Here is a 14,090-nt window from a genome sequence, read left to right on the forward strand (position 1 = left end):
TTACCCGTATATGGAACACCCTATGGAGCAAATGTTAACGAAGCAGGGGGGGGCAAATAGGGCTATAACATACTCAAAGGACATCCCCGTATCACTAGTAGAACCAGAGTTATGAGCCTCCAAAGTTTAGTGTAATGTTAATCCTATGGAGGGAATGTTTATGAACATATTGCTTAATTACTCGGCCCCTGTTTGACGAAAATATCCCTGAATTTTACTAAAAATTCCAAATTTCCCTGAGGTTTTTGTCAAATATTTATTTCCCTGATTTTCCAGGTTTGTATGAACCCTGAACATATATCGGTTTCAGCTTAATTTAGCCATTTTGTCCCCATTTAATAGGGGAACCAAAATATACCTCTCCGAGTCTGAGTTGGGACGCAATTAAGAGGTTTTTCTTTAATAATTAAATAAATATAATTGATATTAATTATTTTAATCGGCAGTAATTTACCTTAATCATAGTTAAACCGTATTAAGAAAATTTATTCCTAAAATCATTTAAAACATGGCTATTGTTGTCGTTTCAATTCAAGCGTATGCCTCTTTATGAATTTTTGGAAATTTAGGGAATATAAGGCGATTGATTCACGATAAATAATTGGGAGGAGTATCTTAACCCTAACTATACTAATGGAGTGGAAGCTAACATTGCTTTCTGCAAACACGTTTGCACCGATTTGCCAATCGCGAACGCGGTAACAGACACACACACAGATACCTCCAGTGTAATACCTCTCCGTGACGTCATCGTGTCTCGGAGAGGTAACAATATCGTTATATTAATAAGATAAAAAAGGGTTAATTCATATCGGTATTGGTTAATTTACAACATTGACCATTACTATAATACACATAATAGATTAACAATTAAATAACTTACATGTGATAATGAAAATGACGTCATTTTCGCCGCCATCATACGCTGACATGTCCCATTGCACTATAGGCCCTAAATCAACTGTTGTTATTCCACCTATGGCAAATTAATTTAATTAAACAAAGTATGATTAATTACCAATGAATAAATTCAGTTTCACCGCTTCAATGTTAACGCAACTTAAAGGGAGGGTGAAGTGGAAAATAAAGTGATTTTTGGAAAACCTTACAGTTTAGCTCGCAGATTCAAAATACAGTTTTCCCAATAAATAACATTTCTTGGAGGTTAATCTACTTTATTCCCTTTCGCCGGAAGTTAGGCTTAGCTCGGGATTCATGGGGGTGAGTAAGGGGAAGAAATTCGTCTGTCGTCTGCTACAAAAGCCAAAAATATGTACTGTAGCGGACGACAGACCAATTTCTTCCCGTTACTCACCCCCATGAATCCCGAGCTAAGCCTAACTTCCGGCGAAAGGGAATAAGGTTAATTATATGATAGTTAATTACATTCAAGTCGCGGCGGAAACTATTTTAATCAATATTTTCATGGCCATAAAAACCACCCGACCAGTTCCTTCTTCCTAGCCACCAAATACCATAAAATATCTAAAAATATAACCTAACCTATAATATGAAGGGTAAAATATAGAAAAACATGGAAAATATATATTTTAATTAATTTCCGCACCTTAAATTTAACTAATTATCATATAATTAACCTTGAATAAATGATATTTATTGGAAAAACTGTATTTTGAATGTGCGAGCTTTACGTTTATGTCGATTCTTCTACTGATTATAAGACCATTCTGCATAGTGAAACATCCAGGAAATACCAGCTCCGAATTTTATGGATAATTTTAAATAAGCACCTCCGACCAATCGCGTAACGCCCTGCCTTTTTATTAACAAAATTCCATTTGCACGCTCTACATCTTAATTGCGCCACGATTATCAATCACATCGCGCGCAAATTTTATGAAATCTCGTGCTAAATTTCATTCCGCATGGAGTCTGCGTGCCACGAGAATTTTGTTAACAGGAAGGCAGGGCGTTACGCGATTGGTCGGAGGGGCTTATTTCAAATCTATATCTATATAAATCAAAGTCCTGACTGACTGACTGATAATCAATCCCGGCCCAAACCGCTTGCCCTAGAAGGCTGAAAATTTGCAGGAACGTTACTCATAAGTAGTAGGCGCGTACTAAGAAAGATTTTTCCAATCCGCCGCCATCTTAAAAAATGGCGACCAGAAATCTAAAAAATCTTTTCTATGCAACAAAGTCCGCGCGTTTCAACCTATTTCACACTGATTTAGTACACTGCTTTCTTTTAACCTAACGGCGGGCTGAATGGTCTTTTGGGTTCAATTTGTTGCCATCTTTTTAAATGGCGGGCAGAAATATAAAAACCGTTCTTTATGGAATAATGTCCGCGTGAAAAGTAATAAAAAATGCATCCCGACGGGCTGACGGGCAACGCCGAGTGCCTTCGCTACTAGGGTGCAACAAAAATATTGGTCATCAGTAAAATCTGCCCATTCTTAGTATCATTTTGAATTTTTGATGGAAGTTCTTATTATACGCGAGCGACGCCGCGGGTAACAGCGATCCGATTTTAATTTTAAAATCATTCGGAGCTGGTATTTCCTGAATGTTTGACTATGCAGATTGGTCTTATAATTAGTAGAATAACGAATATCGAATACCGAACTTTATTTTTAAGCCCAAAATTGTATGACTAACATTTTTGGGCTTAAATAGCTGACTGCATAACAGAGGGATTAACAAACGCTAGGGATAGTTCGTTCCCAACAAAAGATGAAGCGTGCATGTTCCAAACGCCCCCTAGGAGCAGCTACTATCCCTAACAGGAAGTTATAAGAAAATTGGACCAAATATCACGTGTTCTATGACGTCAAAATTGAAATCCTGCCTAAAATTGGGCGCCGCCATCTTTAAAATCCGCAAAAACGATTTATTTTGCCTAGAGATGGCGCTACATCTACATCCGTTTTGGTCCAATAAATTGGTGGAATGAAGAGGGGAATCAAGGAATAATTCGGAACATGTAGTTGGCGATAATAATACATGGGAAACACGGTTAGTGAACAATCCCTAGCGTTAGTTAATCCATGGCATAACAGAGGCTATATAAGCCCAAAATTTGAACCCTAAATGGTAAGATGTTTGGAGAGCAGCTATTTAAGACTCAAACTTTTGGGCCTATAAAGCTGATTCGTTAAAATTTACTGGTCCAAAACCATAACCAAGAAGTGATATCTATAGTTTATTAGGGAGAAGGTATAAGATGCCTAAGTATTCGCGCAGCGTCCCATAGTCCCAATCCCTCTTTCAAAATACAAGGGGGAACTGTAAGGAGAGAGGCCGGGCTATTTCGCTACACTCTCCTCAGTCGGAAAATATGACTGTAATTTTCGAGGGGTCGGTCATTCATGAAATCCCGTACGCTACCCCCCGTGAAATCCAATTTAAGAAATCCGAAATCAATGATGATTTCGAAATCAAATAAAAAATCGGAAATCAGCAACGAAATCACAAAATCAGTAAAAAAAATCACAAAATCAACAAAGAAATCACGAAATCAACAAAGAAATCACGAAATCAAATAGAAATCACGAAATCAGAAGCAAAATCAGTAAAGAAATCGTGAAATCCATTACAAAATTCACGAAATCCAAAATCAAAAGAAATCACAAAATCCGACGAAATCACGGGGAAAATCTCAAAATCCGAGGAAATAACGCGAAAAACCTCAAAATCCAACGAAATCAAGGGAAATATCGCAAAATCAGTCGAAATCATGGGAAAAATAGCAAAATCCGACGAAATCATGGGAAAAATAGCAAAATCCGACGGAATCATGGGAAAAATCTCAAAATTCGATGAAATCCTTTGGATTTTATCAAATTCCGAAATCAAACAAAATCCGACGAAATCAAACGAAAATCCGACGAAATCAAACGAAAATCCGACGAAATCAAACGAAAATCCGACGAAATCAAACGAAAATCCGACGAAATCAAATTGGATTTCGAATTCCTGTACACTTTTTCCTGAACGTCCGACCCCTCGGTAATTTTCGTACTCATTCGCGTCGCGCTGACGTGCACGAGTTTTCAAGAACCAATGAGATGATTGCTGGTTGTAATTTAGAGGCGGCGGGGATTAACTCCGGACCTACTATACGTTTGGTCTGGAGATAAAGAGCCAGAAATGTGGCGCGAATTTATACCTTCTCCCTAATAAACTAGATATCACTTCTTGCTATAACTATAACTATATTTATCATTTTTGATTTTTCCCAAGTGGTAATTGTGATCCTTTGAATAAATGTAATAATACCTTCAATTGATGGATCCTCATCAAAAACGGGCTTAACATGGCCACTTGCGAAAACTTCCTTATCGCCTTCGATAAGGCCGCTATCAATTGCAACAAAGTGCTTGTTGCGATCGTAAAGGCTTCAAAAAAAAAATAAAATTAAATTTATTATTGAAGCAATTAACGTACGTAACCAATTGAAAAAAAAAAATTAAACCCTGAACCTTCTATATAATGGACCAGAATCTTAATGGCGCGGATCCCATGTTTAAAGGAATAGCGACCTGATTTATAAATTATCTCAAATCTAACGAAAACCTTAAAGAGTTACTGCCATAATTTTCGTCATCCACAAACTTAAAATGCGAAAAAAATCCTTGAAAAATCTAGTTTATTATGATATGTTTACTTTTGTATTTGGTTTCGTAGCAATTTATAAAATTGCAATCAAAGTATTGTGTTTGGAAAAGGCCTAGTTAAAATTTTGTTTCGTTTGATGATGTAGAAAGAAGATATTTCCTCCCTTGATGTCGCTCACGTGACGCCTGTTAGTGTCTCCGCGTTAAGCCTATTTTATTCAGATTCGCGCGGCATTGGTATACTCGGGAGTCTCGGGCGCGCGCGCTTGGCTTTCCGCGAGATGCCGTGAGTGACGTATCAAGGAGAAAAACCCGCCAAAAATCTTCTCCGCAAATTTGCTTCCCCCCCCCCAAATTTCAAGTTTTCAAAGTGTTTTTTTCTGTGTTTTCCATCATATTTAAATATTTATTAAGCATATTTTTGGAATCAGAAGAGTTTATTTTAAACTCTCAAAAAAGTAAGGTTTTCTTTAGAGAGTTTAAAATAAACTCTTCTGATTCCAAAAATATGCTTAATAAATATTTAAATATGATGGAAAACACAGAAAAAAACACTTTGAAAACTTGAAATTTGGGGGGAAAAGCAAATTTGCGGAGAAGATTTTTGGCGGGTGTTTCTCCTTGATACGTCACTCACGGCATCTCGCGGAAAAGCCAATCGCGAGCGCCCCAGTCTACTAATGCCGCGCGAATCTGAATTAAATAGGCTTAACGCGGCGACGCTAACAGGCGTCACGTGAGCGACATCTAGAGAGAAAATTTCTCCTTACTACGTCATGAAACGAAACAAAATTTTAACTAGGCCTTTTCCAAACACAATACTTTCATTGCAATTTTATAAATTGCTACGAAACCAAATAGAAAAGTAAACATATCATAATAAACTAGATTTTTCAAGGATTTTTTTCGTATTTTAAGTTAATAAAAGCTAGCAGACGACAAGGTCTTGGAGAAAGGCGGTACAATGTAAACAAGTAAAATGGCCGCTTAAGGTCTCATTTCGCTAAGCCTTGGGACTAATGTTAATGTTTTTGCATTTATTTAAAATTAAAGTTTAATAAAGTAATTAAAAATAGGAAAAATAAAGATTAACGCGTTTGGCAATTGTGAAAGTGATTCAAAGAAATTAAAACGTAACAAGATATGCCCCAAGGCATATTAACGCTTTTTGCAGTGTGATATTGTCTTTAACAAAACCCGAAATTAGGGATATTCACACCAGCAACGCCAGTTCCATTCCCGCTACCAATAAGCAAGGGCGTGGAAAAGTATAGGAAAAATATCGATAGCTTAACAACAATCGTAGTGGCTCAGACGTAAAGTATCCGCATCCCACACCGGAGTCGTCAGTCACTCGTAAGTTCGAGCCCAGCTAGCTCCGAAAGACCGCATTTTCTCGTCGAAAATATGATCGAATTTAGTATAGATGTCGCTAGTGCGGTGCAGAATCAAATTCCGGCGAGCTCTGCCGCGTAATTTAAATTTACGAAAATGTACGCGAACGCGAAACAGCCAGCCAGCCTGCCTGCCTGCTTGCCTGCCAGCCAGCCTGCTTCCAGGGGTCGCCGTAATAAGCTTATTGCTATAGGCAAAAAGCTTAAAAACATATTTGTAGTTTTTTGTACCCTTCCCAAAAGCGTCACGTTTGTTTACGTTGTACCGCGGTGCGCGTACCCTACGAAATTGGCAAGCAACTGCGCACAGACGTTATAAGTAGAAAAAAACCCTCCCAGTTTCTGGTCTTTCTAGATTGAAGGTTCATGAAAAAATCAAGGGAAGCAGACATAAATAAATTTTAAAAGTGTGCGAGACCTAATTTTTAGGTTGAAAGTCCAATACACCTTATTCCCTTTCGGCGGAAGTTAGGCTTAGCTCGGGATTCATGGGGGTAAGTAACGGGAAGAAATTGGTCTGTCGTCCGCTACAGTACAAATTTTTGGCTTAGGTAGCAGACGACAGACGAATTTCTTCCCGTTACTTACCCCCATGAATCCCGATCTAAGCCTAACTTCCGCCGAAAGGGAATAAGGTGGATTGCGAGTAGTGGAAAACTGGACTCGCCGAGTTCTATGCGAGTCCAAAATTGAAATTTTACCGAGCATAATTCAGGGTTCATACAAAATGTGGAAAATCAATTTCCCTGATATTTCCAGGTTTTTTCATAGGTTTTTCCCTGATATTTCCAGGACAGGTGTAAGAGCCCCTAATTTTATAGAGTATGCTAATAACACTACAAACATGGCCTTGAGAGGACTCAAGAGCCTCAGAAGGAACGCGAGTACCGCTGGAGCCATCTCTATGGCTGGAAATTATTATTATTATTAAATTATAATATACAAAAATTATTTTTCTTTCAGCTACCTCGATCGAAAATAAACTGGATTGGGCGAAAAGTACACTATCCTCGTAAATTTCCCTGATTTCCCTGACATTTACTATTTATTTGAAATTTCCCCGATTTCCCTGACATTTACTATATATTTGAAATTTCCCTGATTTTTCCCTGACATTTACTATTTATCTGAAATTTCCCTGACCTTTACTATTTATTTGAAATTTCCCTGACATTTACTATTTATTTGAAATTTCCCTGATTTCCCTGACATTTACTATTTATTTGAAATTTCCCTTACTTTTCCTTGACATTTACCATTTATTTGAAATTTCGCTGATTTTTCCCTGACATTTACTATTTATTTGAAATTTCCCTTACTTTTCCCTGAAATTTACTATTTATTTGAAATTTCCCTGATTTCCCTGACATTTACTATTTATTTGAAATTTCCCTGATTTCCCTGACATTTACTATTTATTTGAAATTTCCCTGACATTTACTATTTATTTGAAATTTCCCTGACATTTACTATTTATTTGAAATTTCCCTGACATTTACTATTTATTTGAAATTTCCCTGATTTCCCTGACATTTACTATTTATTTGAAAGTTCCCTTACTTTTCCTTGACATTTACTATTTATTTGAAATTTCGCTGATTTTTCCCTGACATTTACTATTTATTTGAAATTTCCCTTACTTTTCCCTGAAATTTACTATTTATTTGAAATTTCCCTGATTTCCCTGACATTTACTATTTATTTGAAATTTCCCTGACATTTACTATTTATTTGAAATTTCCCTGACATTTACTATTTATTTGAAATTTCCCTGACATTTACTATTTATTTGAAATTTCCCTGACATTTACTATTTATTTGAAATTTCCCTGATTTCCCTGACATTTACTATTTATTTGAAATTTCCCTGACATTAACTATTTATTTGAAATTTCCCTGTCATTTACTGTTTATTTGAAATTTCCCTGACATTTACTGTTTATTTGAAATTTCCCTGACATTTACTGTTTATTTGAAATTTCCCTGACATTTACTGTTTATTTGAAATTTCCCTGAAATTTACTATTTATTTGAAATTTCCCTGAAATTTACTATTTATTTGAAATTTCCCTGAAATTTACTATTTATTTGAAATTTCCCTGAAATTTACTATTTATTTGAAATTTCCCTGAAATTTACTATTTATTTGAAATTTCCCTGAAATTTACTATTTATTTGAAATTTCCCTGAAATTTACTATTTATTTGAAATTTCCCTGAAATTTACTATTTATTTGAAATTTCCCTGACATTTACTATTTATTTGAAATTTCCCTGATTTCCCTGACATTTAATATTTATTTGAAATTTCCCTGATTTTTCCCTGACGTTTGACGCAAAAATCAATTTCCCTGATATTTCCCGGTTTGTATGAACCCTGATAATTTAAAAATAACCCTTTAATTACTAAAAAAATTAGTAACTAATGCTAAACGCGTTATCGAGTGGGCTATATTACTGAAAAAATGGACTAGCATTTCAAAAATAAGACTAGATTTAGTTCAAATTAGAAAAATGGACTCGTCGACGACAGTGGTGTGCGAATACTCGTTAAATTCGAGTATCGAGCCGAGTACTCGACACGATACACGATAACAACACATTGAGATACTCGAGAAAGATTCGAGTAGTCTTTTAACATCTTTAATGCTCGACAAATACCTGAATCCGAGGCTTATAACTATAGCAGACGACGAGCTCATGAGCATTTATTTTGAAAAACACCTGTTCAATGTTTAATTGATCACTAACAATCTTTTGAACTAGTTAGATATTAGCAGAAGTGAGATGAGACTAGAAGCACTGAGCTAACCAAATTCTTCACTCGGCGAAAGTGAATATTCTGGATAAGACACCAACTGTTTGCCCTCTGGTGGCGGTTTCTGAATTTTCCCTCCAAAACGTGAGACGCTCGTGGCGGTAGACGGCCGAACTAGATTCAAGCACCCGCGTCCGTGTTCCGCGGCTTTAGGTTGAGGGGAAGGGGGTAGGAAATGTTTTTGGAACTCGACCAATTTTTTTCTCTCTAGTGTAGGCGCGATTGAAGCGGCATAAAATCCTCAAATTTGTTCGCTAATGCCAGGATCTACTACCAATGCTAGAGCCCTTCACTTCTAGTCTCATCTCACTTCTGATATTAAATAATTGAACATCTTCTCGACAAGTCAATATTTGAGACTCGATAATTACAATCAGGGTTCATACGAAATTTTTACTTTCAAAATCCCTGACTTTTCCAGGTTATCCCTGACCAAATTTTCGAAATATCCCTGACCATTTTAAGGTATTTACTAAGCATGGGCGAATACCAGTTTTTGAGTGTCGAGACAAATATTGAATAGTGAAAAATTTTCTTATCGAATACCGAGACGAATAGTTTTTTGGGAACCGAATATCGAATAACTAGGCTTAACTTAAAATTGCCATTATCGAATAGTCAGAAATAGAAGGATTAATTAAAATCAATTTAAATTATATTTAGAATTTAGGTGCGCTATAGAGTAGTAGCACTTCAGGCCTATTTTCTCATAGAAACTTATACATTAAGAAGTGTAACTGCCATTACTTTTTTAAAACATTTTTAGGGTTAATATTTTTGTTTTCTCAAATAGTTAATCGAATATTTAACGAATAGTTAGTCGAATATTTAACGAATAGTAGGCCCGAATAGTAAAATTCACTATTCGATATTCGTTCGAATACCCGAAATGGGGCTTATCGAATATCGAGACGGTTATTCGTCTCGATATTCGATCGAGTTATTCGTGTTACTCGAGTATTCGCCCATGCTTAGTATTTACCAGAGCCCACTTCATCACACCTGGGCTCATATTTAGCATAGCTCGAAGCAATCATGGTTTGATATACCAAACGAAAACCCTGACATATCCCTGACTTTTTAGGAAAATATTTTCAAATCCCTGACTTATCCCCCTATTTTCCATATCCCTGATTTATCCAGGTTTTCCAGGTTCCGTACGAACCCTGTCTAAATACTCGATACTCGAAACAACTTTTGATACTCGGACTCGGCTCGAAACCGAAAAAAAAAAAAGAAAAAAAAAAGAAAAAAAAAGAAAAAAAAAGAAATAAAAAGAAAAAAAAAAGAAAAAATAAAAAAGAAAAAAAAAGAAAAAACAAAAAGAAAAAAAAACGGGACTCGCACACCATTGGTTCACTTTGAACATAAAAATTAGGGAATGCCTCTGTTGGGTATATCGTTCATGGTTTTAATCTGGTTTAATTAATAAAACTAATTGTATTGTTTAGCGTAGTACTTACCAAAAACCGGTTAATTTGTGTAGAGGCAAATTATCTAGACTGCCGTCATAGCAATCGTCGTTGTCAGTGTACCAAGACAACTTTGGGTCCACGAGCGCAACCAGTTCCTCGACCTACGCATGAATGAAATCAAGTCCGTATATTGTTGACAAAAACAAATGTTTAGCAACCAGTGATAAAATCTCTGCTACAGGATTTGTAACGTAATTGCAGGACCCGCAGCCGAATTTCGAAAATATTTATAGGAATTATAGGAATTTTTTAATGAAAATTTAGGATTTTATAGGACGTTTTTCCAGAATTATAGGATTATATAGGACACTAAAATATTAATTTTTCGTTTTTTCCCGCAAAGTGGTAAGCCCCCAGCCGAATTTCAAAAATATTTATAGGAATTATCGGTATTTTTTTTCGTGAAAATATAGGATTTTATAGGACGATTTTCTAGAATTATAGGATTATATAAATCCCTGACTTTTAGAAAAAAGGTTTAAATCCCTGACTTTTTAGGAGAAAATCTTTAAATCCCTGACTTTTTACAAAAAAAAAAGCTTTAAATCCCGGACTTTTTAGAAGAAAAGCTTTAAATCCCTGACTTTTTAGAAGAAAAGCTTTAAATCCCCGACTTTTTAGAAGAAAAGCTTTAAATCCCCGACTTTTTAGAAGAAAAGCTTTAAATCCCCGACTTTTTAGAAGAAAAGCTTTAAATCCCCGACTTTTTACAAAAAAAAATTAAATCCCTGACTTTTTAGAAGAAAAAATTAAATCCCTGACTTTTTACAAAAAACAAATTAAATCCCTGACTTTTTACAAAAAAAATTAAATCCCTGACTTTTTACAAAAAAAATATTTAAATCCCTGACTTTTTACAAAAAAAAAATTAAATCCCTGACTTTTTACAAAAAAAAATATTTAAATCCCTGACTTTTTAGAAAAAAAACCCTTTAAATCCCTGACTTCTTAGAAAAAAAACCTTTAAATCCCTGAATTTGTTAAAAAAAGCCTTTAAATCCCTGAATTTGTTAAAAAAAACCTTTAAATCCCTGACTTCTTAAGAAAAAAACCTTTAAATCCCTGACTTCTTAAGAAAAAACCTTTAAATCCCTGAATTTCTTAAAAAAAACCTTTAAATCCCTGAATTTCTTAAAAAAAACCTTTAAATCCCTGAATTTCTTAAAAAAAACCTTTAAATCCCTGAATTTCTTAAAAAAAACCTTTAAATCCCTGACTTCTTAAGAAAAAAACCTTTAAATCCCTGACTTCTTAGAAAAAAACCTTTAAATCCCTGACTTTTTACAAAAAAGCCTTAAATCCCTGACTTATTCCTTTATTTTCCTAATCTCACCATCAAAGCTACGTATGAATCATGTTATCAGGTAATGAACTCATTTACCGCTACCATAGCGGCATTTTAATGGAGGTTAAGCATGGCATTACAATTCCTCATAATCCTGTAGCAGCTAGTTAATTAGTTTATAGAGTAATGGCACCTACTTGCCTTTGACTGTATTAAGCTCTATGGGTAGTTAACATGGAGTGCCACTACTCTATTGCTGATTCAGAATCACCAACACTTACCCCATTAGGAACACCAGGGAAAACTTTAAGACCAGGATCGTCGAACCTAAGGCCACATTGGTTGCATTTTGTGACCGGTTTAATGGAGGCTTCCCTAAAAATTGCAAAATACCTTCTGTGAAACTTTTATAATTATTTCCGTTTCTGTACAATACACTAACCCATTTTCAGTCTTGCGTTTTTTCACACCATTTTCAATCGGCTCAGCATTTGACTTTCGTTTAGACCTACCACGGTTCATAACTTTACTTAAAGTTTCGTAATTACGCTACAGTTAATTTAATTAAAACTCATTGACAAGGCTTAGTAAAGTTACAACACATGCGGCCTGACTGAATAGTGGAATACGCTCTGACCAAATGGCAACGCCAATTTTCAATATATTTCGAAACTTTTGCACTCTGGTGGCACGTGTTTGCTTTCAGGGCAGGCAAGCCCCCAAATTGGGATTCACTATTTTACCCTAAATGCATTTTTGCCCAATTTTTCCTGAATAACCCCAAAATCCCCTATAACGGTCGAGCAGACCTTGGATGAGACTGTAATGGATTGGAATATAGCATACATCTAACACGGGCGGCGGGTACCTCACCTCGGGACAGAAGGGGGGCTGTTTGGGGGTTTTTAGTTCGGTCGTACGACTTGAGAGACACCTACTGTAGAATTTTTTCAAAACTCGTCTGTTTTTTTCACAATATCTTTTTTAAAAGTAAAGTGTTAACGGTTTTAACTTGGATGAGACTGTCTCAGTCTCAGGTTTGAAGAGATATTAACTTAATAACGGTATAAAATATTAATTCAATTTAGTATGTACTAAGAAATTATTGAATTTGATGTAGATGAACATTTAAGTCTGAGTTAGGATTTTTAGTTCAAGGCTTAGAGACAAATTGCCGAACCTACGTCATTTACAAGGTGAAATAATTTCTCAAATTTAAAATTCTTCTCCATGATGGCAGCACTAAACGACGACCGAAATAAAAACGATATTGCGCAATCACGTGTCCCGAGCTTAGGTACCGAACTTTTCCAATCCATTACAGTCTCATCCAAGAGCAGACGACTAACATTTTCCCGCTCAAATTTTTCTTTATTTTTATTGGCTGAAATTGGTCACGTGGATTAATGTTTTGTGCTGGCAATGTATTGATATTGCAAATTCGGCACTTTATTGCTGCAAATTGTGGGATAAATTTTAAAACGCCGCAATTAAAATGAGTTATTTATTTAAATCCCTTTAAAAAATTTAATCATCCTAACTGAACTTTTCTCCCTCCTTTATACTTAATCAATTACAAAAACAATAAATTAATCAACTTGTAATTTTTTAAATAGAACCACAGCCCCTCTATCACGCTTTAGCTGCAAGCGGCGCTATAGAAGTCCCTCCAAACAATTGTTTTTTAATTGTTTTTTATGTCAAAGGTCAAAGTTGCGCGTATCGGGATTTTTCCACTTTTACGCTCGAAAAAAGACTTTGCACGATCATTTAAAACAATTCGATATGCCTCTCAGTAAAATTTCAGAGATTGGAACCAGTGAAACCGAACAAAACACATTTAATCCGTTTGAGGACTAACCCCTGTAATCATGGCTAGTTTTCGTTAGAATTTTTTTACAAAACAACTTTAAAATAGAAACTTTTGAAACTGCGCAAAATAAAAAAATATTTTCATAACTCATTAAAATTTCAAGAAATTTGAATCAGTATTAGCTGTGGTTCAAATTAAAAAAAGGCCCATAGGGAAACAGCACGAACAATTCAGTGACGTCACCGGTTTGTAATTTTTTACCGCCCGATTTGAATTTTGAATCGGCCGCCATTTTATTTATTTATTTTATTTAGTTCAGTACAGGTAAGCCATTAGAGCTTGGTTAGTACAACCGAGAGAGATTAACGATTTAGTTATACAGAGATTAACGATTTAGTTATACAGAGATTATTTAGTTATACAGAGATTATTTAGTTATACAGAGATTAACGATTTAGTTATACATTAGTAAAAAAAAGAAGAAAAAAAAAAACAAAAAGAGATAAGTAACAAAGTAAAAAAAAAAAAAATAAGTGACAGAGTAGAAAAAAGATAAGTAACAAAGTAAAAAACGGTATGACTACAGGTCAATTTGGGGTATTATTGAAGTGAGCCGATAACTTAGCGCGAAATTTTGATTTATCTGAGATGGTAATAATAGATTCAGGGAGTGCGTTCCAATCTGAGATGACAGTGTGGGTGAAATGATGTTGGCGGATAGAC

The 14,090-nt window shown here is 35.3% G+C and overlaps 1 protein-coding gene across 2 annotated transcripts in view; it reads right to left on the reverse strand.

Moving 5' to 3' along the window:
- Positions 1-12,269, reverse strand: part of LOC149661052 (DNA (cytosine-5)-methyltransferase 1-like) — a 63,155-nt gene extending 50,886 nt beyond the window's left edge. Inside the window, exons 1-5 of one of the 2 annotated variants that reach the window (XM_089842435.1) lie at positions 11,997-12,269; positions 11,836-11,950; positions 10,258-10,370; positions 4,246-4,364; positions 884-976 (exon numbers count right to left, since the gene is read on the reverse strand). In XM_089842435.1, coding sequence (XP_089698561.1) covers positions 884-976; positions 4,246-4,364; positions 10,258-10,370; positions 11,836-11,950; positions 11,997-12,076 — 520 coding nt within the window. In that variant the 5' untranslated portion in view covers positions 12,077-12,269. The remainder of the gene's footprint in view (positions 1-883; positions 977-4,245; positions 4,365-10,257; positions 10,371-11,835; positions 11,951-11,996) is intronic. The other variant, XM_089842436.1, reaches the window with a different exon arrangement.
- Between the last annotated feature and the right edge of the window lie 1,821 nt (positions 12,270-14,090).

This window comes from Phalangium opilio, unplaced genomic scaffold, assembly GCF_054372755.1.
Source record: "Phalangium opilio isolate 3A_F unplaced genomic scaffold, DU_Popi_V2 ptg000070l_1, whole genome shotgun sequence".
NCBI lineage: Eukaryota > Metazoa > Arthropoda > Arachnida > Opiliones > Phalangiidae > Phalangium > Phalangium opilio.